The sequence below is a fragment of the Amphiura filiformis genome, unplaced genomic scaffold, assembly GCF_039555335.1.
Source record: "Amphiura filiformis unplaced genomic scaffold, Afil_fr2py scaffold_139, whole genome shotgun sequence".
Lineage (NCBI taxonomy): Eukaryota > Metazoa > Echinodermata > Ophiuroidea > Amphilepidida > Amphiuridae > Amphiura > Amphiura filiformis.
Window position 1 is genome coordinate 24206 of NW_027305603.1, and position 27044 is coordinate 51249.

Consider the following 27044-nt stretch of genomic DNA (forward strand, 5'->3'; position numbering starts at 1 on the left):
GACACGCTCCAGAAGACATGCAAATACACGGAGTACAATACCAATCACCTATTTAACGCGGGGTATTGATCAAAGTAAATCCTCATGAATAACAATGTCAATTTAATGTCGGTAAAGGGAGTGGACAAAGTGAATGCGTTCGTTGTGGTTCCTTCTTATCTCTTTCTTCCAAGGGTTTACCATCTCCGCCAAATTCCTTTTTAATTCCCCCTTTTTTTAATTTCCTTTTTTTAATTTCCCTTTTTTTAATTTCCCTTTTTTTAATTTCCTTTTTTTAAATTTCCCTTTTTTGTTAATTTCCCTTTTTTTAATTTCCCTTTTTTTTTAATTTCCCTTTTTTTAATGTCCCCTTTTTTTCCCCTTTTTTAAATTTCTCTTTTTTAATTTTTTATTTTCCCTCTTCTTTTTAATTCCCCTTTTATTTTCTCACAAAGCAGAATCTTGGCCGAGACACATACTCAGTAGTTGTCCAAGAATTTGCTCGCTTCCCGCTGCGTATGCTGGTCTTTACGCACTGTAGTCTTCTTTACGTGTGACAGACCATGGATATAGTATATGGACAGACCCACTGTGTAGAAGTCAGTGGTCAGACCATGTGTGTGTATTATTTACACCACTGATATAGCCTGTGCCGGAACCTGTGTGCTAGGGCCGTAGACTTATTTCAAGTCACGGGAAAACCATAAGAATACTAGTATATAAATCGCAGTGGTTTTATCCCGGCCCGTGAGGGGGGGGGGGTGTAATTTTCCCAAGGCGTGCCAAAAAAATTGCTTGCTTCCCTTCTCGGCCTGCCCCCCCCCCCCCCTCCTTTGCACATGCCAAATGTTTTAAAATTGCCATGTAAAGGGACGGCATATTCGTACTATTTAATAGAGCTATTTTATGACTATTAGGCCTATGTGACTATTTTTGCATTTTTCTCACAAACTAATAACACACTGGTAAGGAACTGCATTGGCTTCCTGTGTTCCAATGAATTGTTGCTTAACTTATGTTGATTGTATATAAATGTAATAATGAGACGCCTATTGCTCCGTCATATTTATCTGAACTTCTTTCAAATTATGTTCCCACTCGTAGGCCTACTCTTTGATCTGGAAACATGCAACTTCTTCAAGAAACAAAATAAGAGCACATGAGTCATTTGAAATTGCAGCTCCACGTCTATGGAATGAATTGCCTATATATTTTAGAACTGCTAAAAATGTAACTATGTTTAAAAAAACTCATCTTATGTCGGGGTTTGCTCAGGGAAATTTGAAAATGCCACCAAATAGTGAAAAACTGTATAAAATGTCTAACTTTTGTGTTGATTTGTAAAATAAAACAAAGAAAAGTGATTATTTAGCAGTAATCAACCATTAAACAATCAATTCTAGCATTAATTTTAGGCCTACGATCCAAGATTCTGGCCATAGTGGACACGGAAAATCACGGAATCGTCCAATTTGCAACACGGATTTTAGATTTTGTAACACCATGAACACGGAGAAATCGTGGCTTTAGCTATAGGCCGAATAAAGACTTATACAGTGGAAGGGTCTAAATATTTAATATATTATTAACAATTATTATTCTAATCTAATTCAAATTAGGCCTTCTTTAATATAAGCCTCGTGATCACTCTATTGGATTCGGATTGTTTTACTAGGTTTGGATTTAATTTTTGTCTTCACTATAGGCCAAGATATAAAAAAAAATAGAAAGCTATGCGAGCGCTATCCATGTTGGACAGCTGTGTTCAAATATAAAGTACGGACGAAGCCTTGACTAAGGCTAATGCTCCCCGCGGTATACTAACATGAATCCACTAGCTGCAACATTATACGCACATCAAAAAAAATATCGGGGAAATTTAAAAAAAAGGGAAATTCAAAAAAAGGGAAATTAAAAAGGGAAATTATTTCGCCAAAAAAAATGCATATCTATCAAAAAATTAAACTTTGTCCGATCGGGCCCAAATTTGGTGGGTGGCATCCTTGATACAAGGGGAATATAATGCGCGAAATAAAATCGAGGTCAACCAAGGTCAAAGGTCATTACAGAGGGGTCAAATTTCAAACTTTGTCCGATCGGGCTCAAATTTGGTGGGTGGAATCCTTGATACGAGGGGAATATATTCCCGAAATAAAATTGAGGTCAAGCGAGGTCAAAGGTCATTACGGAGGGGTCAAATTTCAAACTTTGTCCGATCGGGCTCAAACTTGGTGCGTGGAATCCTTGATATGAGGGGAACACGTAAAACTTAAAATGGAGGTCATCCGAGGTCAAAGGTCATCCAGGAGCTACATTTTAAACTTAATCCCTAAGCTTCCCTGGGTGGGCGCTTTATATTGGGGCATGGGCGCTTATTGGAATGAATACGGTTGTTATCAATTAATTTATTAAATGAAAACGATTAAATAAAGAAATAAATATAAATAAAATAAATCATTAATTGATCAATAAATTAATAAATAAAAGAATTCATTGATTGATAAATAAGCACATAAATAAGCAAATAATCAATTACCGGTAATTGTTAAATAAATACATAAACAAACAAATAAATCAAGGCAGAGAATTTTATTTCAATTTTATATACGCCAAAATATTTTCTGAATTTAGTCAAAATTAACACTCTATTGATGGTAAAAATTTTATGTAATTTTTACGTAGGTCCTAGACTATGCCATAGTCGATTTTTGATAAATAAAACATGTTACTAATCATGATGAAAGCATTCAGTTGAACTCGAAATTATACTGATATTTATTACATCAAAATACTAGTAGGCCTATAAAATGGTTATGAAAAAGTTTATATAATTATAATAGTGACAGTAAAGGTAAAGTAAAGTATACGTAGGCTTATATTATTGAATGCAACATCGTGTCATTATATAAAGCACTTCAATAACTGGAAGAAACTTTGGGGGACCTACGTGTAATTATCCTATAAATTGCGAAAATCCAGACCGTGTATGCACAGGTATGCCAATGGCAGGTTCTATATGTGAACCACATGTAGGCCTATATACATGTACCAGGTATCCCGGGCCCGGTATATAGGAGTATTATAGCACGTGCAGCCGGTGCGGCCTTACGGCCTAGCGAGTTCAAATCGAAAATGTATTGTGCATGTATAATAATTGCCCATTTGTCATGTTTATTATTGTCGGATTTCTCAACAATTGAGCGCTATTAATACACATTAATGTTTTTTAGCAAATAAAATTCCGAAATATGGTACATTTTCTGCCTTTGCTTGTCACGTGGTAGGCCTATGTTGAAGTTGCGACCATATGTTCAAATAAGTTTCATATGCATAACAACATGAAAAGTGGCCGAGTGGTCTAAGGCGCTAGGCCCACAGAGTATCCAAAGCCCTGCGCCGTGATTCCGACCCCGCCTCTGCCAAATTTAATTTTACTTGGGGAAATTTAAAAAAGGGAAATTAAAAAAAGGGGAATTAAAAAAATATCGGGGAATTGAATAAAAAAAAAGGAAATTAAAAAAAAAGGAAATTCAAAAAAAGGGGAAATAAAAAAAAAGGGAAATTAAAAAGGGAAATTGCCGGAGATGGTACACCGTACAAACGAGAGGTCCCGGGTTAAATTCCTCGCAGGACCAAAAAAATCTCCGCTCTTTTCGTGGTTCATCTGGTAATGGCGGGCAGATGATCCATGATTAAGACCTCGTTTACATGTGGTTCCGATCAGGTAACGCCCGATTGTCGGCTACACTTGCCTGTCCTGTAAAAATACCCCGACCAGCTATCTACGGCGACCCCCTTCGTTCACCAGGTCACTTGTGCCTGGCTGAAGTTTCGTCAGCGTTATCTCATAGATTTCAGCTGTTGATGCCTAGATATGCCCGACATAAAAAAATGTATTTGTGGTTTTAAGATAACTCTGTATACTGTTGTGGCGATATATCATTTTATATCCCGTGCCTTCTATTTTCATTTATTTATTTAATCAAAATTATGGTGTCATTCACCCCGAGTGAGAAATCACTCTCTCGTATCATTTCGATTAGACTATCGTAAAACGTCACAATGGTCTTTTGTAAACGGAGGTCTTGTGGACGACGCAAACTGAGCATGAGTTGTAGCTTGTAGCTGTCACTCAGAGAGGTAACACCTCTCTATAAAATCTCCGTGTGCGTCAAGATTTGGACACAACTTCTTAGTTTAGAGCGAGAACAATTCACGCTAATTATTACTTTGATAATGGAGTTTGTTCTAGTCCCAGTTCACTTGTTAGTTTTAATATAAAGTTTCATACAGAATGAAGATGTAGTAAGGTAATAAATAACTTAAATATTAGTAAATTGTGGTTTTGATTGTCTTCATGTTGGTGTGATAATATTCGTGCTTGGCTGAGTCTGAAAGCCTAATTAAGACCCTGGTCGGACCTCTAGTTCTATGGAGAGCTTTTTATTAGCGTAATCAAAGAACAAGCGTAATCAAAATGACATAAAATTAAAGCTGAACACAGTGTCTTGCGTGTTTTCATGAATAAAAATTCAGCATGTCTGTACAAGAGTAATTTTGAGTCTCCCACTTGCTTTTTTGATGATATTCACCAAAAAAGAGTATTATATTAAAAACAGTGAAACTATCAACTAAATTTAGCTGCTTCCTTTTGGTACCAAATAAGATGGCCTCAGTCTTGCCAAGATGAAGAGCTTATTATCTATCATCCATTGCCTGCAAGAATCCATTTCGCGATTCAGCAATTATTTAGGGATCTTTATCAGAAACAAGCAAGGCACTATCGTCAGCGTATAAAAGTGATTTGCAGTCGACACTGATGGGCATGTCATTCACATAGCAGAAAAAAGGATAGGACCAAGGATACTGCCTTGCGGAACTCCACAGGAAATATCAAGTGGGCAGAATTAACCTGGTTAACATTGACAATTTGCCTCCTACCAATTAAATAAGATCTAAACCACTCAACCGAGGACCAAGAATAACATGTTCAACAGAATATGTTATTTCGAGGGCAACATTTCGTGGAATGACATGGTCAACATGAATTTGTTGAACAAATTCATATATGAATAATGTTGGACCGGAGAAAGAACATTTCTGTGTTTGCTGGGTGCAAATATTTTAACCTAATGTTATTTAAGTTTTAACAAAATATTTGGCAAACAATGTTTGCAAAAATAGTTTACAATAACATTTTGAACACATTTTAAAAATAGTATTGTAGTGTTTCATACAATTTTAAAACGTTTTTATGACCTTTATATAACCCGACATTTAAATGTTATTAAAACGTTTTATGAAAAAAAAAAATTAAGACATTTCTGTGTTTGCTGGGTGCAACTATTTTAACATAATGTTATTTAAGTGCATTGCATATGTACACGGTCGGGGATTAATTTCGCACGTTCCAATCTTAGAATTACTGAGAGAATATGGCGCCAGGAACTATTGCTTTTTTGAAAACGGTCTAATGCCATTGTTTAACTTAGTCGGTTTCATTTTCTTACAGGCCGCCATATTCTCCCTCCTGGATAGGAACATCAAAGAAACACAGGAGGACACCATCGCACGATATTGCAAGGATGTGCTGGAGTATATTCGCAGGAACAACCCAGAAGAATACGCCAAACTTAACGAAGACCCGGAGAAGAAGGAAAAGTTCATGCAAGCGGTGAAGGCCGCGGTCACCAAAAACATCCAAAACAAGAACTTGACATCAACGGAGTTCAAGAGCCCTCTGACGAAGGTTGCCAAGCTACTTGCAAAGGTGTTTTATTAACAAATGACATACATAATCTGACACATTATAGAGATGTTGCGATGTTCCATACGCCCTGATTCTTGTGCCCGTTCATTCGTGCTTTTAAACCGCATGATAATAGTGTACGTACATCTCAGTTGAAGACATTGTCCAGCATATGGTCACTCGAGGGCGACTAGTAATTTTTCTAAGTCTATGAAAAATACGCCGCTTAAAAAAAAATTGTATTTCAGGAATGCCTGAATATTATCGTTGCAATAAAACAAATATTATTGACCACTGCGTGCCTATATAATGTGGTTTTATATAAATTATGCCCGCGGTTTGTGTCTAAAATATATATTTTTAAATACAGCCGATATAAAGATTGATAAGATAAAAATGCTGGTCACAAAAATACCAAGTTGACAGCTTGGAGATCATAAGCAAAAGGAAAGAACCACAGGCTGCAGCATGCAGGCAAGTGCAAGGGAGCCCTCCATTGGCCACATGAGGAGAGGGAGAGAAATCCAAAGGAGAAGCTGTCTGCTGCCCTCACAGGTGGAGGCCAGGGGGGACCAAGCATGCTCCTTCTAAACCCAATTAAAGTTTTAATTAAAACTCTAATTGGTCTTTAATGGACAATCTGCACGTATGAACCGCGTGCACATCGAAGTAAAAATTTAACACCTCGCTGTAACTTTATTGATATCTTACAAACAAAATGGATCATATTAATAGTTTTCTTCGTATGTTGAATATCCTTGATTTTATTTGATATGTTTCTGTTTCCGGCACATTAGGCCTATAGCACCCCATTGAATCAAATGTGACTTCAAGAAGCAAAGTTACAAGCATTTGATTAGACGAAAATCCCGTTTTAAAAGTGACAAACAGGCCTATTCAAAACTCCACGGATTAGACATCTGGTAACTGTGTCCTACTTCAGACGGCTATATAAATAATAATTGAAAACGTCTAATTTATGCGTGCCTTTAATTTAAAACAAAAGGAACAAAAGAAAACTGAAACAAAACAAACGAACTGACAAATATAATGAGAGTTATGAAGAGTACAGAGAAGTAAAAACTCAAATAAAAACTGCTTTAAGTAGAGCTTAATTGAAGAAACTGCGTTGTCTCTTTGTTGCGCTTGTTGGAATCTTTTTGCGCCTTGTCACTTTTTAAAACTGGATCTTCGTGTATTCAATTGCTTGTACTTTTACTTCTTCAAGTCACATTGGATTCAATGTGGTGGCATAATGTGCAGGATTTGATAGTGCATCTATTAAAAACAAACTTACCCCAAATATGGTTCAGTTTTGAAATTTTGATTATTTTTCCAAGTGTAAGGATACTTTTTGGCGCAGTATATGTTCCAAGTATGAAGTTGATGTGATGTTCCATCACCAAAAAAATATATTCCCAGGTCTACCACCTTAAATGGGCGTACACGTTCACGGCGTATGGGAATCACAACGTACCTCCTGGATCGTACTCTTCTAGGGCGTGCTGGAAATAATTCCGTGAAAGCACAAGGGTAACATATATGTTTCTGGACAAGCTTAATATTGGTAGCTAATAATGTAGCTCCTAATCTTAATGTATCCCGTTTAAATAAAGAAATGATAGACAAAATCCTCCATATTTACACATTTACTGGAATAATAATCATGTTTTACATTTCCAGTCATGTTAACATTCTCTGTATATTTAGGTACGTTTGATTGATAGCTGTAAGGCATGGAATCATATGCACGATACTCCTACACAAGAAAACATGACAATATCGGAGGAAGAGGTGAAGTTTATTCTCGAAGAAAAGGTAAGGCTCACGGGCACAAATTATGAACGGTTTGCCGAGCTGTGTTAAATTAACTGATAGCACAACATATTTACCATAAGGATAATCGGCATAAATGATTTCTTATAACTGCTATCTGTGCACAAGGCTTGTGAAGCTTGGGCCAACAGTTTTTGGGCGAGAAATGCGCAGCATTCCTTGCGCTATTGCGTTGGGTTTTGGCCTATTTATTCCTCACAGCGTTGCAGAAAATAATCGTGCTGTCTATGTAATCAGGAAACTACAGAGGCGATAGTGTACATTTAAATTTGTCATTACTACTTCATGTTGATATTCAAACAGTGCTATAAAGTTGTCTTACCAAGGAATGTGTTTGTATTAAAAGAAATAATTGTTTTACAACTTGGATGAACTAGAATTACTTTTATACAAATCCCAAAATTGCAACAGATATTTTCATTTCTTTAAGATTTACCGGTAGGCTATTGCCAGATTTTACGTACAGTTGGGCTACATTAATAGCCTCATTAGTTTTATTAATACTGGCAAAATACTTGCTTGTACATTACTCGTTGATGGTCGATAAACGTCCCAATAAATCGGACTTAGTCACCGGTCAGTTCTACAGCATAGATATCCATGGCTAACGATGGTTAACTATGGAAACATGTTAAAGGACATCAAGAAAATTTTCTAAGTTATTTATTTTGAGCTCTTTCGAGACGAGTAATGGATATATTCTGATTTAGGTTTTGTCTGTGACTGCTAATGTGAGGCCATCGTAGGTCGTACGGGGCTCAAACTCGGTGGGTGGGTGTAGTTCTGTCCTGGCAAGAAGAAGTTTATGTTCGTTAAGTCATCCGACCCAGGGGCCCCCTCCAAGGGGTCATTTGAGGTCAAATGACTAAAAACTGTCATATGGGCATGAACCTAGGTCCTACGGGACTCAAACTCGGTGAGTGGGTGTAGTTCTGTCCTGGCAAGAAGATGTTCATGTTCGTTAAGTCATCCGACCCCGGGGCCCCCTCCCAGGGGTCATTTGAGGTATAATAAAATGACTAAAAACTGTCATATGGGCATGAAACTAGGTCGTACGGGGCTCAAACTCGGTGGGTGGGTGTAGTTCTGTCCTGTCAAGAAGATGTTTATGTTCGTTTTAAAGTCATCTGACACCGGGGTCCGCTCCCAGGGGTCATCTGAGGTCAAATTACTAAAAAGTGTCGTATGGGCATGAAACTTGGTAGGTACATTCAACATTTAAAACAACATTTTTTGAAGGTCATTTTGGGGTCATCCAAGGTCACCACGGGTCATCTGAGGTCAAATTAGTAAAAACTCATATATGGGCATGAAACTTGGTGGGTACAGTCAACATTTAGAGTTATAAGTTTAGATCATTTTGGGGTCATCCAAGGTCATCCAGGGGTCATCTGAGGTCAAATTACTAAAAACTGTCGTATGGGCATGAAACTTGGTGGGTACAGTTAACATTTAGAGCCAAATTTTGGAAGGTCATTTTGGGGTCGCCAGGGTCATCTGAGGTCAAATTAGTAAAACTGTCATATGGGCATGTCACCATCAGCCTGGTAATCGCGCCCAGGCGAGAACCGCCAAATATGGTAACCGCCTAGTCTATTTTAAAACTGATGCATCAATGACTATGTTCATCATGTCATTATTGTATCATTCTCACATACATTAGGAAATGTATTGGGAGAATAGAGGCCTTGCATGTGACATATCATCCCGTAAATATGGTGGACTACTCAAATGCATTCAACAAATGCATGATTGCAATCAAATAGGTTGATGACAACATTTGATTGAATGGACTGCACTCCGCCATAACTACGGTGAAGGACACCGGCTCAAATCCTTTGTTTGGAGCCAATCGATAATTTCATGCAGGGCCTCTATACTTTCTGTTTATAAAATACTATGCTGACCTCACACTCCAGTAATTACAGATCATTGAGCTCAGTAATACATCAAAGAATGTCTTCCAATTCATGAAAACAAATAGATAATCTGCATATCGGATTAAAAGCTTGAGGCATTTCAATTGCAAGGCCCATTACTTATACACCAACAACAACATAGGCCTACAAGTGTATATACATATAATGTAGCATGTGCACACATTATCATGTTGTGGATGGTGAATCAAGCTGCAGTGCCTACCCATTCCCAAATAAATGCATGTGACCAACCGGTGTTCACTCATGATTGACGTACTGATCATTATGTATGATTTAAACTCATAGGTTTTGGCAATTTGGGATGGGGTGGGTTCAAAATGATCCCATAGGATTATACGGGGGTAAAAATTTCAAATTGCTCAAATACCCCTTTCAAATATATCAAATTATTTAAATAAATAAATCAATAAATAAATAAATAAATAAATAAATAAATAAATAAACAAATAAATAAATAAATAAAAGAAAAAAATATTGAACAAATTGTAGCGTAGCATTAAAATCATAATAACCATTGCTGGCAGGCGGATTCGAACCAACGATATTGACATTACCAGTCTGATGCTCTAACACTGAGCTATGCCATCATCTGGTAATGAGGGTCGAGTTTTTAGCGTATACAGTGTCTGTCTGTGATAATGCCGCCTTGTGAAATAAATAAATATAAAGTCTCAATTTTTAATTTAAATTTATTTGATAATTTTCTAACCTATATTTTCTTTAGAGCAGGGACAAATATTTCCCCTTTTATCCAATTTGGCCGCTAAATAAGAATCTACTTCTTTACTGATTTAATTCCACGATTTATTCCATTCAGCAATATCAAAGATTAATGTAAAGCATCTCACGACAGATATTTAGTTGGCTTAGTGGTTTTGCACAGTGCTTTTTACCCGGGAGGTACCGAGATCGATTCCCACCTCTGCCGGCATTTTTTTTTCAAGACTGGGAAATAATAACCTGACATTCGCCGCTGATATTCGTACTGCAGAAGCGGAGTTGTAACTTGTTAAACTTTGCTCCTTCCGTAAAAGGGTACATTATTTTGGCACTACATTATTTCTTTTTTTTCCACATTGCTGGTATTAAATATCAAATGGTCATAATTGGCGGTCACTTCAAATCATCGCCAACTGAACGAGGTTCAGGAATGTCCTCTCATTGTTAATTGTTGGTTAACCCACCACTTGAACAGGATTTAACCAAAGCAAACAAAGACTTAAGCTTTTTTACGAATGCTATACATAACTATAAGCTTATTATCCTCTTCAACAATAGGATTAAATATTGGTGCTTGACTGGAATTATACGTGCTAGTGTCATTGGTTATTGTTAAAAGGCAATAAGGTGTGTAATTGCAATATTTCCTCTGAATAGGAAAGACTCTCTACATCGAACCATGGATGCTGGTGGTTCGAATTAAGCCCGATCCTGACTCCACTTCGCAGCGGTATGCGATGCTGCGATGCTTTTCAAACATCTCAGTATCCCGCGATGAAATTAAAATGTACAGGTGGAGTCAGTATCGGGCTTTAGGAATAAAAACCCAATTCGAAATGATGCGCTTGAGAATTCAACAATATAAATAATGGTAGCTCTATTATAATACACATTAATGATAAAATTCCAAAATATAATACGTCTTTGCTTGTCACGTGGTAGGCCTATGTTGAAGTTGCGATTATATTTTTAAATAAGTTTCAAATGAATAACAACAAGACAAGTGGTCGAGTGGTCTAAGGCGCTAGGCTCATAGAGTACTAAGCGTTGCGCCGTGAGTTCGAACCCCGCCTCTGCCAAACTTTAAAAGAAGTAAATTAAAATTTGACTTTTTTAATTTCATATTTGGGAAATGTGACTGGGAGAATTTATGTATGGTGTGGAGTGGTGTGATAGGGCATGTACTTTAACTGGCCGGCGCGGTCATTGGTCTTTATTGGGCGTTTTATCGGCAGTCAACGAGTAATGAAGAATAAAATTTGTTTATGTGCCGCTGAGAACATGTTGCCAAAATGTATGTAAAAGTTGAATATTTGAAGAGTATCTACTATTCAAGTTTTCTCTGTAGCGCTACATGACCCGTGCTGGGGGTGACCGAGGAGACGTCACTCAATCAGGGCCGTCGCTATAGACGATTTTCTCAAGGGGGGGGGGTGGGGGGTGGGGTGTCGAGATATAAATTTTGCTGGTATATATCATGGCCGGATTTACCCTTTGCTGGTCCCTGCGCAACATGGTTGCCACCTATCTTCAGTGGCGTACCGTGGCCGCTCTTACCCCGGGGGGCTGTAGGAAATTCAATTTAGCCGCCCCTTCCTCAACAGCCCGAAAAGGTTGGGGTTTTTTTCGGTGGAGAAAATCTCACGCCAAAATTGAGGTATTGTTACATAATTCAAAATATTTCGAGAATAAAAGTATGGAATCTGGCGCGATTTTGCAACTTTGTAGACCTATAACATAGGGTTGATGCTAAACTCTTTTTAGACCTACACCATTTGTATTAAAAATAAAGGAATCATGTTGAATATCTTCGATTTTGAACAGGGTTTTTTCACCTGTTGTTCTTACATAATAAGAGATAGCAAGATTAATCGAAGATCTTTCTATATGCTGGCTGCTCCGATTAAAGAATAAAATTTGTTCATCCTAACAACCCAGAAAACTAAATAATTTTCAACCACCTTGGTAAACGCCCCCAAACGCTCTTGTCACATATATTAAATGCGCCCTCTGTTGTTGTATCTATGTCAGTTTTGAAACCAACAATACTCAAATTTGCAAATAGCACATTATTTTGAGATAAGGTGACATACTGCAGTTACTGTCCGTTTTCCTATACACAATACACAGTGCTCTTACCATTGACGCGTGACCTCTACAAATAGCGTACGTTAGAAGTATGGGGATTTGCCTAGTTAACGTCGCTGTGTGAAAAATGACCGGCCAATATTAAAAGTACTCTTCTAAAGTTCTAGAAAATATAGTTTTGTAACATGTCCTAAATTTGTAGCTAATTTAGATGTTTGGAAATATGCGTACTTTGGTGTTTTAGTGTATGTTATTGGTAATAGTACATTGCCTAGTTAACGTCGCTGTGTGAAAAATAACCGGCCAATATTAAAACATACTGCAGTTACTGTCCGTTTTCCTATACACAATACACAGTGCTCTCACCATTGACGCGTGACCCCTACAAATGATGTATGTTGGGAGAATGGACACTTGCCTAGTTAACATCACTGTGTGAAAAATAACCAGCCAATATTTTATTTATTCTCCAAAACTTCTAGCAAATATATTTCTCTAACATGACCTAAAATTACAGCTAGGTTAGATGTTCAGAAATGGTCGTACTTTTGTAAAATATGAGTGAGGGCAAGGCATAGCTAGCCAACTCCCCGTGTTATTTGAATGGATATTTGACCGAAAATATTGGTATCGGACCGCTCACTTCTGAAGGATGCCACAAAAAAACCGGTAAAAGCTACATTTAAATTATTCTAAATAGGTTCTAGAAAATAAAGTTTTGTAACATGTCCTAAATTTTTAGCTAATTTAGGTGTTTGGAGAGGGTCGTACTTTTGTGTTTTAGGAAGGACATGTAAACGACAGATAACACCAAAAATATGAAGAAATTATTTCTAAACCGTGTTAAGTCAAAAATCATTATGTTGCTCATTTTCAAGAATGCTGGTTTACAAAAAGCACGACATTGTCTGATTTCGTGAACAAAGCCACACATAACATTGTTTCCTTTCGTTTCCTTTGTAATCGGTTACCCAACTGAAGCTATGAATACCAGCTTTATTGCGATATCGCACATGAAAACAGTCACTTGTGCACAACCAGAGAAGATCCGATTTAATCAGTTGAGCTGTTTCAATGAGTGTTATCTTGGTTTAATAGCTTTTAATGGGGTTAAGTCCTGCAAAGGTCGAGATGAATTCTACTGTAGACATGACTGCATCATGAGTCCTCTTCTAAAATTCTAGAAAATATAGTTTTGTAACATGTCCTAAATTTTTAGCTTATTTAGATGTTTGGAAATATGCGTACTTTGGTGTTTTAGGAAGGATTATGTAAACGACAGATAACACCAAAAAATATGAAGAAATTATTTCCAAACCGTGTTAAGTCTGCAAACCACCATGCTTCTCATTTTCAAGAACGCTGGTTAACAATAAGCACGTATTGTCTCATTTCGTAAACAAAAGCCCACATAGAATTGTTCTCTAGCGCTCGCTTTATAATCGTTCACCCAACTGAAACTATAATCCCAGCTCATTGCTCCATTGTACGTGTAAAGCAGAAACATATATTGTGTGTATTTAACCAGAGAAGATATGATTTAATCAGTTGAGCTGTTTTCAATGAGTGTTATCTTGGTTTAATAGCTTTTAATGGGGTTTATGTCCTGCAAAGGTCGTGGTGAATTCTACTGTAGACATGACTGCATCATGAATATATGAATATATTTTTGCTATCTTCACACTTTGGGGATCTGCCCAGAGGTGAACTACAGAAGTGAAAATCTAATCACGTCCCTAATAATCGTCTTCTTGAAAATCTATCTTGTGTTTGTGAGCTGCGAGTGGGCTTTGAAGCGCATGATCGAGGGCAGTCAATAAGTTTGTTGAACAAAGTACAAATTATTTGAATTAACACCCGCTAAATTCTTTGCATCTCACTTTACTTTTTAGCATGATCATTGCATAACTTAATGACCCTGTCCCTACACTCTAAAAATACCTATTCAAAAATTAATAGAATCTATTCAAATTTGAATAGGTAAACATGTACGCCGGGCACTTAAGAGAATCTATTCAAAATGAATAGACAATTCTATTCAAATAAATGATCCCAAATTCTATTCAAAAATGAAGAGGTCACTTGTCAGAAAATGAATAGTTTACTAGTTACAGTTGATTTGAATCTATTTGACTCTAGTCAACAGGGAACGAATAAGAGAGGAACACTGCGACTCATCACCGTGGTGTTGAATAGCCATCAAGTGTATTTGAGAGCAAACTTTTCGCGTACATTGTGCCCTATTATTCGATCATTTACCTTAAAATTGGCAATTTCCCGCGCTCCGCACGGAGTTTGTTTCAATAAATTCAATATGGGAGCAAAAGTCGCTAATTCGAATTGCGCGTATTTGACCAGGTGAGCGGTTCATACTTGGATCATTTTAGCTTCAAATTGGCTTAAAATTGGCACATTTTTGCACTTTGCGCGGATGTTATTAAGGGAGCAAAATACCACTTTCAAATTGCAAATTTGTGCTCGCTTAACGCGCATTTGTCTCCTTCAATGTTCATATTTGATTATTGGCAGCTAAACATGCTACTTTTGCTCCGCTTCAACATATGTTCAAGGATTTTACACCAACCTCCCTCCTCCATGTCACAAAGAAATTTACACCACTGCTACCCCTACCCCCCTCCCCCAACCCACACGCACACACTTATGAAGTCCTGCACCGTCATCACTGATCAAAGGAGCCCGTACGTTCACATTGCCCCCGGACCTGTAATGGCTCTCGGCGGCACTGTCTACGGGCCCGACCGACCCAGGTTTTGAACAAATTGGGAAATACATTTTGAACAAAATGAATGCCGAACCAAATTTCGGAAATGTTAGGAACAATTTTTTTATTTTTTTTTATTTGATTTTCTCAAATTGCAAATTATTTACAGATGATGGTGATTTTGGGTCATTTCTGAAAAAAAAAAAAAGCCCGACCGACCCAACTTGAAAGGTCCGTCCTCCCGTAGTTTTCGTCGCCTGATGGATGAGGCGCAGCCGAACCCATTATTTAAACGTTTTTACTGCCGAGGATACAATATTTGCGTGTAATGGATAATGCTGCACCATTTATTTCTATTCTATTACCACAAAATCGTGCGATTTAAAGAGAAAATATCACAGAGCCGCTAATCTGTACCACGTCCGCAATTAAGTGATATAAACGCTCATCGTGCATACAATCAATCAATCGGTCCATGAGTGGCCAAACGGTTCCTGGTAAGCCGTATACTTCTATTACAGTATATGCAGTCTACATGTTCTCTGTTGACAAGGGGCAGTCTTCATTGAACAGCTCTTCCTCAGAGCGCACAAACCTTTAATTTAGCAGATATGCGAGGTCTGCTTGTTTTCTGTTGACAAGGGGCAGTCTTCAGTGAACGGCTCTTTTCAGAGCCACCAAAACTTAAAATCAGCAGATAGGCGAGATCTGCTTGTTTCTGTAGACAAGGGGCAGTCTTCAGCAAACGGCTCTTTTCTGAGCCACCAAAACATTTATATTAGCAGATAGGCGAGATCTGCTAGTTCTCTGTAGACAAGGGGCAGTCTTCATTGAACGGCTCTTTTCAGAGCCACCAAAACTTACAAAAATCAGCAGATAGGCGAGATCTGCTAGTTTCTGTTGACAAGGGGCAGTCTTCAGCAAACGGCTCTTTTCAGAGTCATCAGTAGACAAGGGCGGTCTACATGTCTCATTCTTAGGTACTTTGTCCTGAAGAAGTCAGAGCTACTCCTGACGAAAGCTTGACAGTTCTAAACTTGTCCGACGGCGAACCCGCTAAAAACCCACTAATTGTTATGAATTCCCGTCGTAAAAGCCTATCCCACAATTAGAAAATATCACGTTTTGCCCAAATATTTGAAGCAAATAATATACATACTGCATCGCGCTTGGGGACATTCGGTGAGCGCAAAATGTACACCATATGGGGTCATTAGGTGAGAGACGGGCCGCCGTTTGGATCTATATTCGGGGGCATTGGGTGAGAGCCAAATGAAGCCTCGAAAATTGGATTTCTGGTTCTAAATGGCTTTGTTATATCCAAAGAAGTAACAAAATCAGTGATAGATGACTTGTTAATGTTCAAATGGAAATTTGATCGAAAGGAACAATATGTGGTCTTTGAGTGACAGAGCATGTGCTCATAAAAATATGGGGTCCTTGGGTTACAGCCCTACATACGCGTCTCGGTCACCTCCAAATTGGGAGTTCCCCAAAGAAGTCGAGAAACCAAAATACTCTCAAACAAACTGGGGACTAGTATAGTACATGTGAACTACTTCATGAGGTCATTTTGCGGTCCCCATTTTAAAAGGTCTTTTTTCTCTCTCCCTTGCCAAACCGTAGAAGTGGGGACATGGCCAAAATGTGGGTCCCCAGAACGCGCTAACTATACGTCCTAGCCCCGGGGTCCTAGCATTATTTTGATGTCACTAGTCGATAGAGCGCCCCCTATTTCTATTTGACATACGCCCTCAGAATTAATTCTGTGCATACGCCACTCTTACCCCCGATATATGCTTCCTTAAAAAGTGAGAGACCAAAATGCTCTCACCAAAACTGGGGACTAGTGCTTTTGACCCACACAATGGGGTCATTTTTTGGGGTCCCCACTTTTTAAAAATCCCTCTCAACTCCATACCCTACACCCTACACCCTCTCTCTCTCTCTCTCTCGCTTTGACGACTTGGGCTAGCAACAACCCTGATTAGGAAAAAAACATGTTCAGATGTTATGTCTCAAAGCCCATGGCAGTTTCAAAAACGAATGCGAAATGAGGTTTTTTTTCAGATTTTTATTTTCTAAGAACTTTTATATAAACTAAATTTTCAATTCAGATATCATTTTCGAGTTCATAAGTACACAGCATAAGATTGCGGTTGATTTACACAATACAAATATCAATTGTGTTAAACCTAAAGACCAATTCAGTGATCCCAGCGCATGTGTTAAAAAATAAAATTGTTTATAAATTGCTTAAAAGTGAAGGATAAGTCATTCAAATTGTCATTTGGTATTTTTGAAATGACAAATTTGGCAAAAACGAAGAGTGCGAGTATCGAGCCAAGTAACTTTTTTTCCAAATTTGTCTCAGAATTTTATGATTTTACGGCAAGAAACTATATAAAAAAAGGAAATAAAAAAATAATTTGCCGTTTCAGCTGACATGGACGCGCTAAGAAAAACGAACGCGCGCGGCGGCTTTGAGACATAACAATTTTTAAGCCTAGCATTCTCGCAAAATTATGTCATCTGCGCCGATCACGTCACCAACATTACTAACATCGTTTGCGACTGGGTGTTGAGACTAGTGGATGTCCCTGAATTATGATACTCTCACGTGACTCGGCACGTCAAGGGTACATAACACAAAATAGCTATTTTTAGGTCTTAAAAAGTATTTTGTTATCTTTTTCACTATATTTTGAATTTAAAGAATTGTTGGTTTATTTCCTTTTATACTTTAGACAGGATGTCGATTTCAAACACAAGTATGATAGCCGACAATTGCCATTCGTCATTTTGATGCACGGCATGAACGCATACTCATGTAATGGTTGCTGATTTGCCATTTTCATGAAGATATTAATTGATGTTAAGAGTAAACGTTTTTTGAACATCTTTTACAAGTGCATAACTTCAAAATTCAAACATTCTCAGTACGTGCAGAATATTTCTTTTAAAAAGACGAGAAATGTCAATTACCGTTCAGTTATGTTCAATGCCGTTTTGTCCAAAAAGCAAATGTAACGAATGGTTATTTGAAATTAAATATTAATATAAATTAAACTTTGAATGTTATAACAATTTACAATACTGAACAGTGGTATAAATAAATAAAGCAAACTAGAAACTTAAGGTTACACAAAGAGACGTATAAAAAACGTATAAAAGACGTATAAAGTTGTTCTCTAAAACAGAGTTTTCTCAGTAATCAAATATCGCAGCGAGTGAAATGTTGGTGCATTGGATGAAGCTTAACATTTTTGTGTGTGTTATATACAAATTATTAGAATAAATTTGAAAATCCTTCGTTTAAAGCATTTTTACCCACCATGTTCACAAGATCAAAAACACGTTCCATGAGGTTTTTTTTTCAAATGTGCGCTCCGTATAAATCCACACCGAGCGATTGTTTTCTTCTTTTCGTATTGTATTACAAATCGATCAAAGAAATAATGTTGCCATGGGGAAGAACCAAATACAGTACCGATTAAATTTTAAAAGCCCGTTTTGGGGGACAATTTTGGAGAATTTGCTTGAGAAAAAGCTGGTTTGTGAAATTATCGATATCTTGATTACGAGACGTTAATTTAGACATCTGAATACCTACATTATTTCTCAACATTCTGCCAATTGCTATTCCATTTGATTTTCACTCCAAATTGAAGCTAGTTTTGCAAAAACGAGGTTTTCCTCCATCAGTTCGTTCAAAATTTCAGCGCCGACATGCGTGTTTATTCTAAGAGCCATAATGCGGACGCGATTGTAATCATATGTAATTGCATCCAATTATAGTTATATCATCCGCTTTGAGAACAGTCAATTGCGTAAGCTGAGCTATGGCCGAGTGGATAGAGTGCTGGACTGGGAATCTAATATGAACTATTTTTGTGGGTTCGAGTCTCCGTGTGCCTGAATTTTCTTTTTACACAGCCGTGACGTTAGTCACGGCTGTGTCTTTTTTCTTACAGGTTCTTTCTTCTTCTTCTTCTTCTTCTTCTTCTTCTGTCAATTTTTACATTGCTCTAGCACTCACGTGCTTACATCGATTTTAACCTAACTTGGTCACAATGATCATTGACCGTGCCCCTACAAGTTACATGAAACTCATGGGGTCGAAGGTCACGCAGAGGTCATAGGGGTCAAAAACGTGATTTCAACTAAAAATGCATCTTCTCCCACAACTTACGTAGGACAGCGACGCCACTAGCACACATGCATTGATATTACCCAGTGTGTACGTGGTGTATACAGATTTGGGGTCAAAGGTCATTAAGGGGTCACTTCCGGTATAAAACGAAATACCTTCAAAAATTTTATTAGCTAAACAAAACATAGGCCAGTAACGGTATGTTCAGATATGAGTTGTAGTAACCCAGTGTACATGTGATATTTTTTATATGGAGTCAAAGGTCATTAAGGGGTCACTTCCGGTATAAAAACGAAATACCTTTAAAATGCATCTTCTCCCACAAATTACGTAGGACAGTGACGCCACTTGCACACATGTATTGTAATTACCTAGTGTCTATGGGGTGTACACAGATTTGGGGTCAAAGGTCATTAAGGGGTCACTTCCGGTATAAATCGAAATATCTTCAAAACATTTTATTAGCTAAGAAAAACATAGGAGAGTGATGATATGTTCACACATGAATTGTGTTTACCCAATGTATATATGGTATTTTTTTATTTGGGGTCAAAGGTCATTAAGGGGTCATTTCCGGTATAAAACGAAATACCTTTAAAATGCATCTTCTCCCACAAATTACGTAGGACAGTGATGCCACTTACACACATGCATTGTTATTTCCCAGTGTCTATGGGGTGTACACAGATTTGGGGTCAAAGGTCATTAAGGGGTCACTTCCTGTCTGAGACGAAAAACCTTCAAAATGCCCCTTCTGCCACAAATAACATGGCAAAGTAATGCCACGTGCACGCATACATTGACATTAGCCAATGTCTATGGGGTTTTCATATATTTTGGGGTCAAAGATCATTAAGGGGTCACAACACGGCTGTGTTCGTGGTCTTAGACCACAGCTAATTTTTTTCTTTTCTCATTTTACTTCCTTTCTTTCCTCTTTTCTTTCTCCCTTTCTTTTTTCTTTTCTTTTTTTTTCATTTCTTTCTTTCTTTATTTCTTTTTCGTTCATTTTCTTTCTCTCTCTTTACACAGCCGTGACGTTAGTCACGGCTGTGTCTTTTTTCTTACAGGTTCTTTACACAGCCGTGACGTTATTACACAGCCGTGACGTTAGTCACGGCTGTGTCTTTTTTCTTACAGGTTCTTTCTTTCTTCTTTCTTCTTCTGTCAACCATTACATTTGCTCTAGCACTCACATGCTTACATCGATTTTGACCTAACTTGGTCACAATGATCATTGACCATGCCCCTACATGTCACATGAAACTTGTGGGGTCAAAGGTCACGCAGGGGTCACAGGGGTCAAAAACGTGATTTCAACTAAAAATGCATCTTTTCCCACAACTTACGTAGGACAGCGACCCTACTTGCACACATGCATTGTTATTACCCAGTGTCTATGTGGTGTACACAGATTTAGGGTCAAAGGTCATTAAGGGGTCACTTCCGGTATAAAACGAAAAACCTTCAAAAATTTGTATTACCTAAGTAAAACATAGCACAGTAACGGTATATTCACATATGATCTGCAGTCACCCAATGTACATGTGGTATTTTTTTTTTATTTGGGGTCAAAGCTCATTAAGGGGTCACTTCCGGTATAAAAAGAAATGCCTTTAAAATGCATCTTCTTCCACAAATTATGTGGGACAGAGATGCCACTTGCACACATGCATTGTTATTACTCAGTGTCTATGGGGTGTACACAGATTTGGGGTCAAAGGTCATTAAGGGGTCACTTCCGGTATAAAACGAAATACCTTCAAAATTTTTTTTTTTTAAGTAAAACATGGGACAGTAACGGTATGTTCACACATGATCTGCAGTCACCCAATGTATATGTGGTATTTTTTTATTTGGGGTCAAATCTCATTAAGGGGTCACTTCCGGTATAAAACGAAATACCTTAAAATGCATCTTCTTCCACAGATTCTGTAGGACAGTGACGCCACTTGCACACATGCATTGTTATTATCCAGTGTCTATGGGGTGTACACAGATTTGGGGTCAAAGGTCATTAAGGGGTCACTTCCGGTATAAAACGAAAATCTTGAAAATGCTTCTTCTTCTTCTACTAATTACGTTGGACAGTGACACCACTTGTACACATGCATTGTTATAACACCGTGTCTATATGGTGTACACACATTTGGGGTCAAAGGTCAGTAAGGGGTTACTTCCGGTATAAAACGATATACCTTCAAAATATCCCTTCTGCCACAAAAAGCATAGCAAAGTGATGCCACGTGGACATGTGCATTGACATTAACCGATGTCTATGGGGTTTTCATATATTTTGGGGTCAAAGGTGATTAAGGGGTCACAACACGGCTGTGTTCGTGGTCTTAGACCACAGCTAAGTCTAGTTCTTTACACAGCCGTGACGTTAGTCACGGCTGTGTCTTTTTTCTTACAGGTTCTTCTTTCTTTCTTCTTCTTTCTGTCAACCATTACATTTGCTCTAGCACTCACATGCTTACATCGATTTTGACCTAACTTGGTCACAATGATCATTGACCGTGCCCCTACATGTCACATGAAACTCGTGGGGTCAAAGGTCACGCAGGGGTCATAGGGGTCAAAAACGTGATTTCAACTCAAAATGCATCTTCTCCTACAAATTACATGGGACAGTGACGCCACTTCCATACATGCATTGTCATTACCCAGTGTCTACAGGGTGTACACAGATTTGGGGTCAAAGGTCATTAAGGGGTCACTTCCGGTATAAAACGAAATACCTCCAAAAATTTTATTAGCTAAACAAAACATAGGACAGTAACGGTATGTTCACATATGGGTTACAGTTACCCAGTGTATATGTGGTATTTTTTCATTTGGGGTCAAAGGTCATTAAGGGGTCACTTCCGGTATAAAACGAAATACCTTTAAAATGCATCTACTCCCACAAATTACGTAGGACAGTGACGCCACTTGCACACATGCATTGTTATTACCCAGTGTCAAGGTGGTGTACACAGATTTGGGGTCAAAGGTCATTAAGGGGTCACTTCCGGTATAAATCGAAATATCTTCAAAAAATTGTATTAGCTAAGAAAAACATAGGAGAGTGATGGTATGTTCACATATGAATTGTGTTTACCCGATGTGTATGTGGTATTTTTCAATTTCGGGTCAAAGGTCATTAAGGGGTTACTTTCGGTCTGAGACGAAAAACCCTTCAAAATGGGCCTTCTGCCACAAATAACATGGTGTAGTGATGCCACGTGCACATGTGCATTGACATTAGCCAATGTCTATGGTCTTTTCATATATTTTGGGGTCAAAGGTCATTAAGGGGCCACAACACGGCTGTGTTCGTGGTCTTAGACCACAGCTAAGTCTAGTTCTTTCTTCTTCTTCTTCTTCTTCTTCTTCTTCTTCTTCTGTCAACCATTACATTTGCTCTAGCACTCACATGCTTACATCGATTTTGACCTAACTTGGTCACAATGATCATTGACCGTGCCCTACATGTCACATGAAACTCGTGGGGTCAAATGTCACGCAGGGGTCATAGGGTCAAAAACGTGATTTCAACTAAAAATGCATCTTCTCCCACACCTTACGTAGGACAGCGACCCCACTTGCACACATGGATTGTTATTACCCAGTGTCTATGTGGTGTACACAGATTTGGGGTCAAAGGTCATTAAGGGGTCACTTCCGGTATAAAACGAAAAACCTTCACAAATTTTTATTAGCTAAGTAAAACATAGCACAGTAACGGAATGTTCACATATGATCTGCAGTCACCCAATGTATATGTGGTATTTTTTTTATTGGGGTCAAAGCTCATTAAGGGGTCACTTCCGGTATAAAAAGAAATACATTTAAAATGCATCTTCTTCCACAAATTATGTGGGACAGAGACGCTACTTGCACAAATGCATTGTTATTACCCAGTGTCTATGGGGTGTACACAGATTTGGGGTCAAAGGTCATTAAGGGGTCACTTCCGGTATAAAACGAAATACCTTCCATTTTTTTTATTAGCTAAGTAAAACATGGGACAGTAACGATATGTTCACACATGATCTGCAGTCACCCAATGTATATGTGGTATTTTTTATTTGGGGTCAAATCTCATTAAGGGGTCACTTCCGGTATAAAACGAAATACCTTTAAAATGCATCTTCTTCCACAGATTATGTAGGACAGTGACGCCACTTGCACACATGTATTGTTATTACCCAGTGTCTATGGGGTGTACACAGATTTGGGGTCAAAGGTCATTAAGGGGTCACTTCCGGTATAAAACGAAAAACCTTCAAAAATTTTATTTGCTAAGAAAAACATAGGACAGTAACGGTATGTTCACATATGAGTTGCAGTTACTCAATGTATATGTGGTATTTTTTATTTGGGGTCAAAGGTCATTAAGGGGTCGCTTCCGGAATAAAACGAAATACCTTTAAAATGCATCTTCTCCCACAAATTACGTAGGACAGTGACACCACTTGCACATATGCATTGTTATTACCCAGTGTCAATGTGGTGTACACAGATTTGGGGTCAAAGGTCATTAAGGGGCCACTTCCGGTATAAATCGAAATATTTTCAAAAAATTTTATTAGCTAAGAAAAACATAGGAGAGTGATGGTATGTTCACTATTGAATTGTGTTTAACCAATGTATATGTGGTATTTTTTATTTGGGGTCAAAGGTCATTAAGGGGTCATTTCCGGTATAAAACGAAATACCTTTAAAATACATCTTCTCCCACAAATTACGCAGGACAGTTATGCCACTTACACACATGCATTGTTATTACCCAGTGTCTATGGGGGTACACAGATTTGGGGTCAAAGTTCATTAAGCGGTCACTTCCGGTCTGAGACGAAAAACTTTCAAAATGCCCCATCTGCCACAAATAACATGGCAAAGTAATGCCACGTGCACGCATACATTGACATTAGCCAATGTCTATGGGGTTTCATATATTTTGGGATCAAAGGTCATTAAAGGGTCACAACACGGCTGTGTTCGTGGTCTTAGACCACAGCTAAGTCTAGTTCTTTCTCTTTTCACTATTTCTTTATTCTTTCTTGCTCCTTTCTTTTTAGTTTTATTTGATTGATTCGCTGAGTGCAGTGAATCGTGATTGATTGTTTTTCACTTTATATAATTCAGAAATTTGCTGCCTGCTAAGTCTGTCTTGTTGATTTTCATCCCAAATTCGAAACAAATAATTGCTTTTTGATATTGTTGTTGTTGCCTACCCTTACATTGTAATCAGGGGAATAGCAGCATTGATTTCATCAAAGATATCAAGGCTATAAATTCAAAATCAACACATTTTCCAGGGCGTAGCTTGACGAAGTGCCCCCAATCAATTTTAAAATTTATAAAATCCTTGTGAAAATTGCCAAAAACGGCTTGTGCCACCCCCCCCCGGCATCCGAGCTCCGGGCACGAGCTAAGCCAAGTTTCATGGCCTTTTCATGTCTTGACCGTGGATCGATATTCTATTGTAAGTAGGCCTACGTCCCGGTACGCTTGTTCATTTTCTGCATGGCTGTTTCTGTTATGAACAAAAAAGAACAATGAAATTGAAAAAAAAACCCTTTGTAATTTAAACACCGATAAACAATGTTTTCAATATTTTGAAACTCTTCTTTATTCATATCAAAGGTTTCAAACTTGTATCAAAATCGGAACTTTTATTAGCTCAAAAAATCATAAATCTGCTCTTGTATGTATTGTATGAATTTAACTCTGTGGTGTGTGGCTCAATCAATTCTATAGATACAATGAGAGAGTGCAAGCTTCAATTATCCTGACTCTTTTCATTAAATGGAATGGAAGATATCTCTAGAGGTGAATTTTATTAATTCAGTTTATTTTGATCCAGCGCCTGATCATGCTGATGGTGCGTTTACATTTCCATGTGATTTCGTCTGCACAAATGTAATTATTGACCTCATGATGATGCTGTGCCCCCCCCCCCTCAGAAATCATGCGTACTGGCCTGGTTTCATATATCTTGTCTGTTGTTAAAGCCATAATGCATGATTTGCTTCAGAGCGACGCCCTCAATTTTACTCGGATTTCCACTCTTTGCATAGTTATAATGCCCAGTGGTGTACTAAAATACCACGTAAAAGACTATAGCCTGAAGTGCTTTAATAACAATAAAATTTAACTTTTAGATTAAAACCGGGAGACCCGGTTTTATTCAGAGTTCACCGATCGAGTGCTTGCTAACATGTCCCGGGATGTCACGTCAGCTTATATGTACACACGTCGAGCGCGATGCTCCGTGCAGTATTATTTGTAGTACACGCAAATTATGTAGGCGCTGGAATGAAATCTCAATTTTCTTCGTATACCTCGTTTGTTTGGCTTGAAATTAAAAGGGGATAATGTGATCAGTGAAAACAAAAATTTAAATAGGAATCTCTTCTTTATGCTTATTATTGCTTTAAATCTGGTTTGAAACAAATACCATGTGTTTGTTGATTTTTCTCCAAGTAAAATGTACTATAGGCCAGTGATTTGTATATGTTTTGAGATTAGTAAAAAAAATCTTAGTCCGAATTTAAAAAGCACTTCGCTAGTCCGTATCTGAAAAGCACTTCGCTAGTCCGAATTTAAAAAACACTGCGCTAGTCCGAATCTGAGAACACTGCGCTAGTCCGAATTTCGGACTAGCGCAGTGTTTCTCATATTCGGACTAGCGCAGTGGTTTTCAGATTCGGACTAGCGCAGTGCTTTTCAGATTCGGACTAGCGCAATGGTTTTCAGTTTCGGACTAGCGGTATGCTTTTTAAATTCGGACTAGCGCAGTGTCGGACTGAAGGAGTGTTTTCCTGATTCGGACTAGCGCCTTGTTTTTCAGTTTCGGACTAGCGCAGTGTTTTTCATATTCGGACTAGCGGAGTGTCGGACTGAAAAGTGTTTTCAGATTCGGACTAGCGGTGTGTCGGACTAGCGCATTGCATTTCATATTCGGACTAGCGGCGTGTCGGACTGGCAGAGTGTATTTTAAATTCGGACTAGCGGAGTGTCGGACTAAAAAAGTGTTTTTCAGATTCGGACTAGCGGCGTGTCGGACTAGGGGCGTGTGCACCCCGTCTTGAATCAGCAACTTGAGAATATGGCGCCAGCAAATTTGAAGGTAAGCAATCATTCCACGTTCTCAGTTGTAACCAGACCACTTGATCCAATATTTCAAATCACTTTGATAACACTATGTTTTTGAATGATGTCATACTGGTTCTTGAAAACTTTGCACCATGGGTGCCCTGGATGTTTGTTTCCAAATGGACGTGAAGCTCGAAAATATGCCTTACAAGTGCTAATGATGACTAGGTCTGGTTCTGGGGCAGTAGGCAGAATTTTGGCGAAAGAGGCTCTTCAGTTATTGTGTACTCATGCAGATTTGCAAAAAGTAGTACAATTGTCTTCGATGAATTTAGACAAGTATTACCAATGTACCATATGAATACTGTTCGACTGTAAAAACCACCACCCTAGGGGTAGTTCATTGATAGATCACCAGCGCGGTCATCTTTGGAGTCTAATTTCACCCTTATTAAGATGAGTACTCCTGGTGTAATTCTCTCTTGGTAGATGACACAATTGGAAAAGATCACTTTGTTGCACTCTAACTTACAAACAAACAAAATCAGCTTGTACTTATGCCTATGAATAACAGGGCTTAAGCTACACTATAGCAAGTGCCACACCGTTGCAACGGTCCACCCGGGTGATGTAAGGCAGCAGGCAGGACTAGTATATAGCTATGAAAAGTGTGGTTGAGGAATAGTCATTGGTAAAACATCAACACTGTCGCCATCGAAGTCTATTTTCACAGTATAACGTGCACTGGGGTATCTGAACTTAGGACCAGAC

At 38.3% G+C, this 27044-nt stretch overlaps 1 protein-coding gene across 1 annotated transcript in view; it reads left to right on the forward strand.

The window, feature by feature from the left end:
* LOC140145115 (uncharacterized) overlaps positions 1-27044 on the forward strand; it is a 68316-nt gene that overhangs the window by 6389 nt on the left and 34883 nt on the right. Inside the window, exons 2-3 of the mRNA XM_072166894.1 lie at positions 5492-5749; positions 7439-7546. Of these exons, the coding sequence (XP_072022995.1) occupies positions 5492-5749; positions 7439-7546 (366 nt within the window). The remainder of the gene's footprint in view (positions 1-5491; positions 5750-7438; positions 7547-27044) is intronic.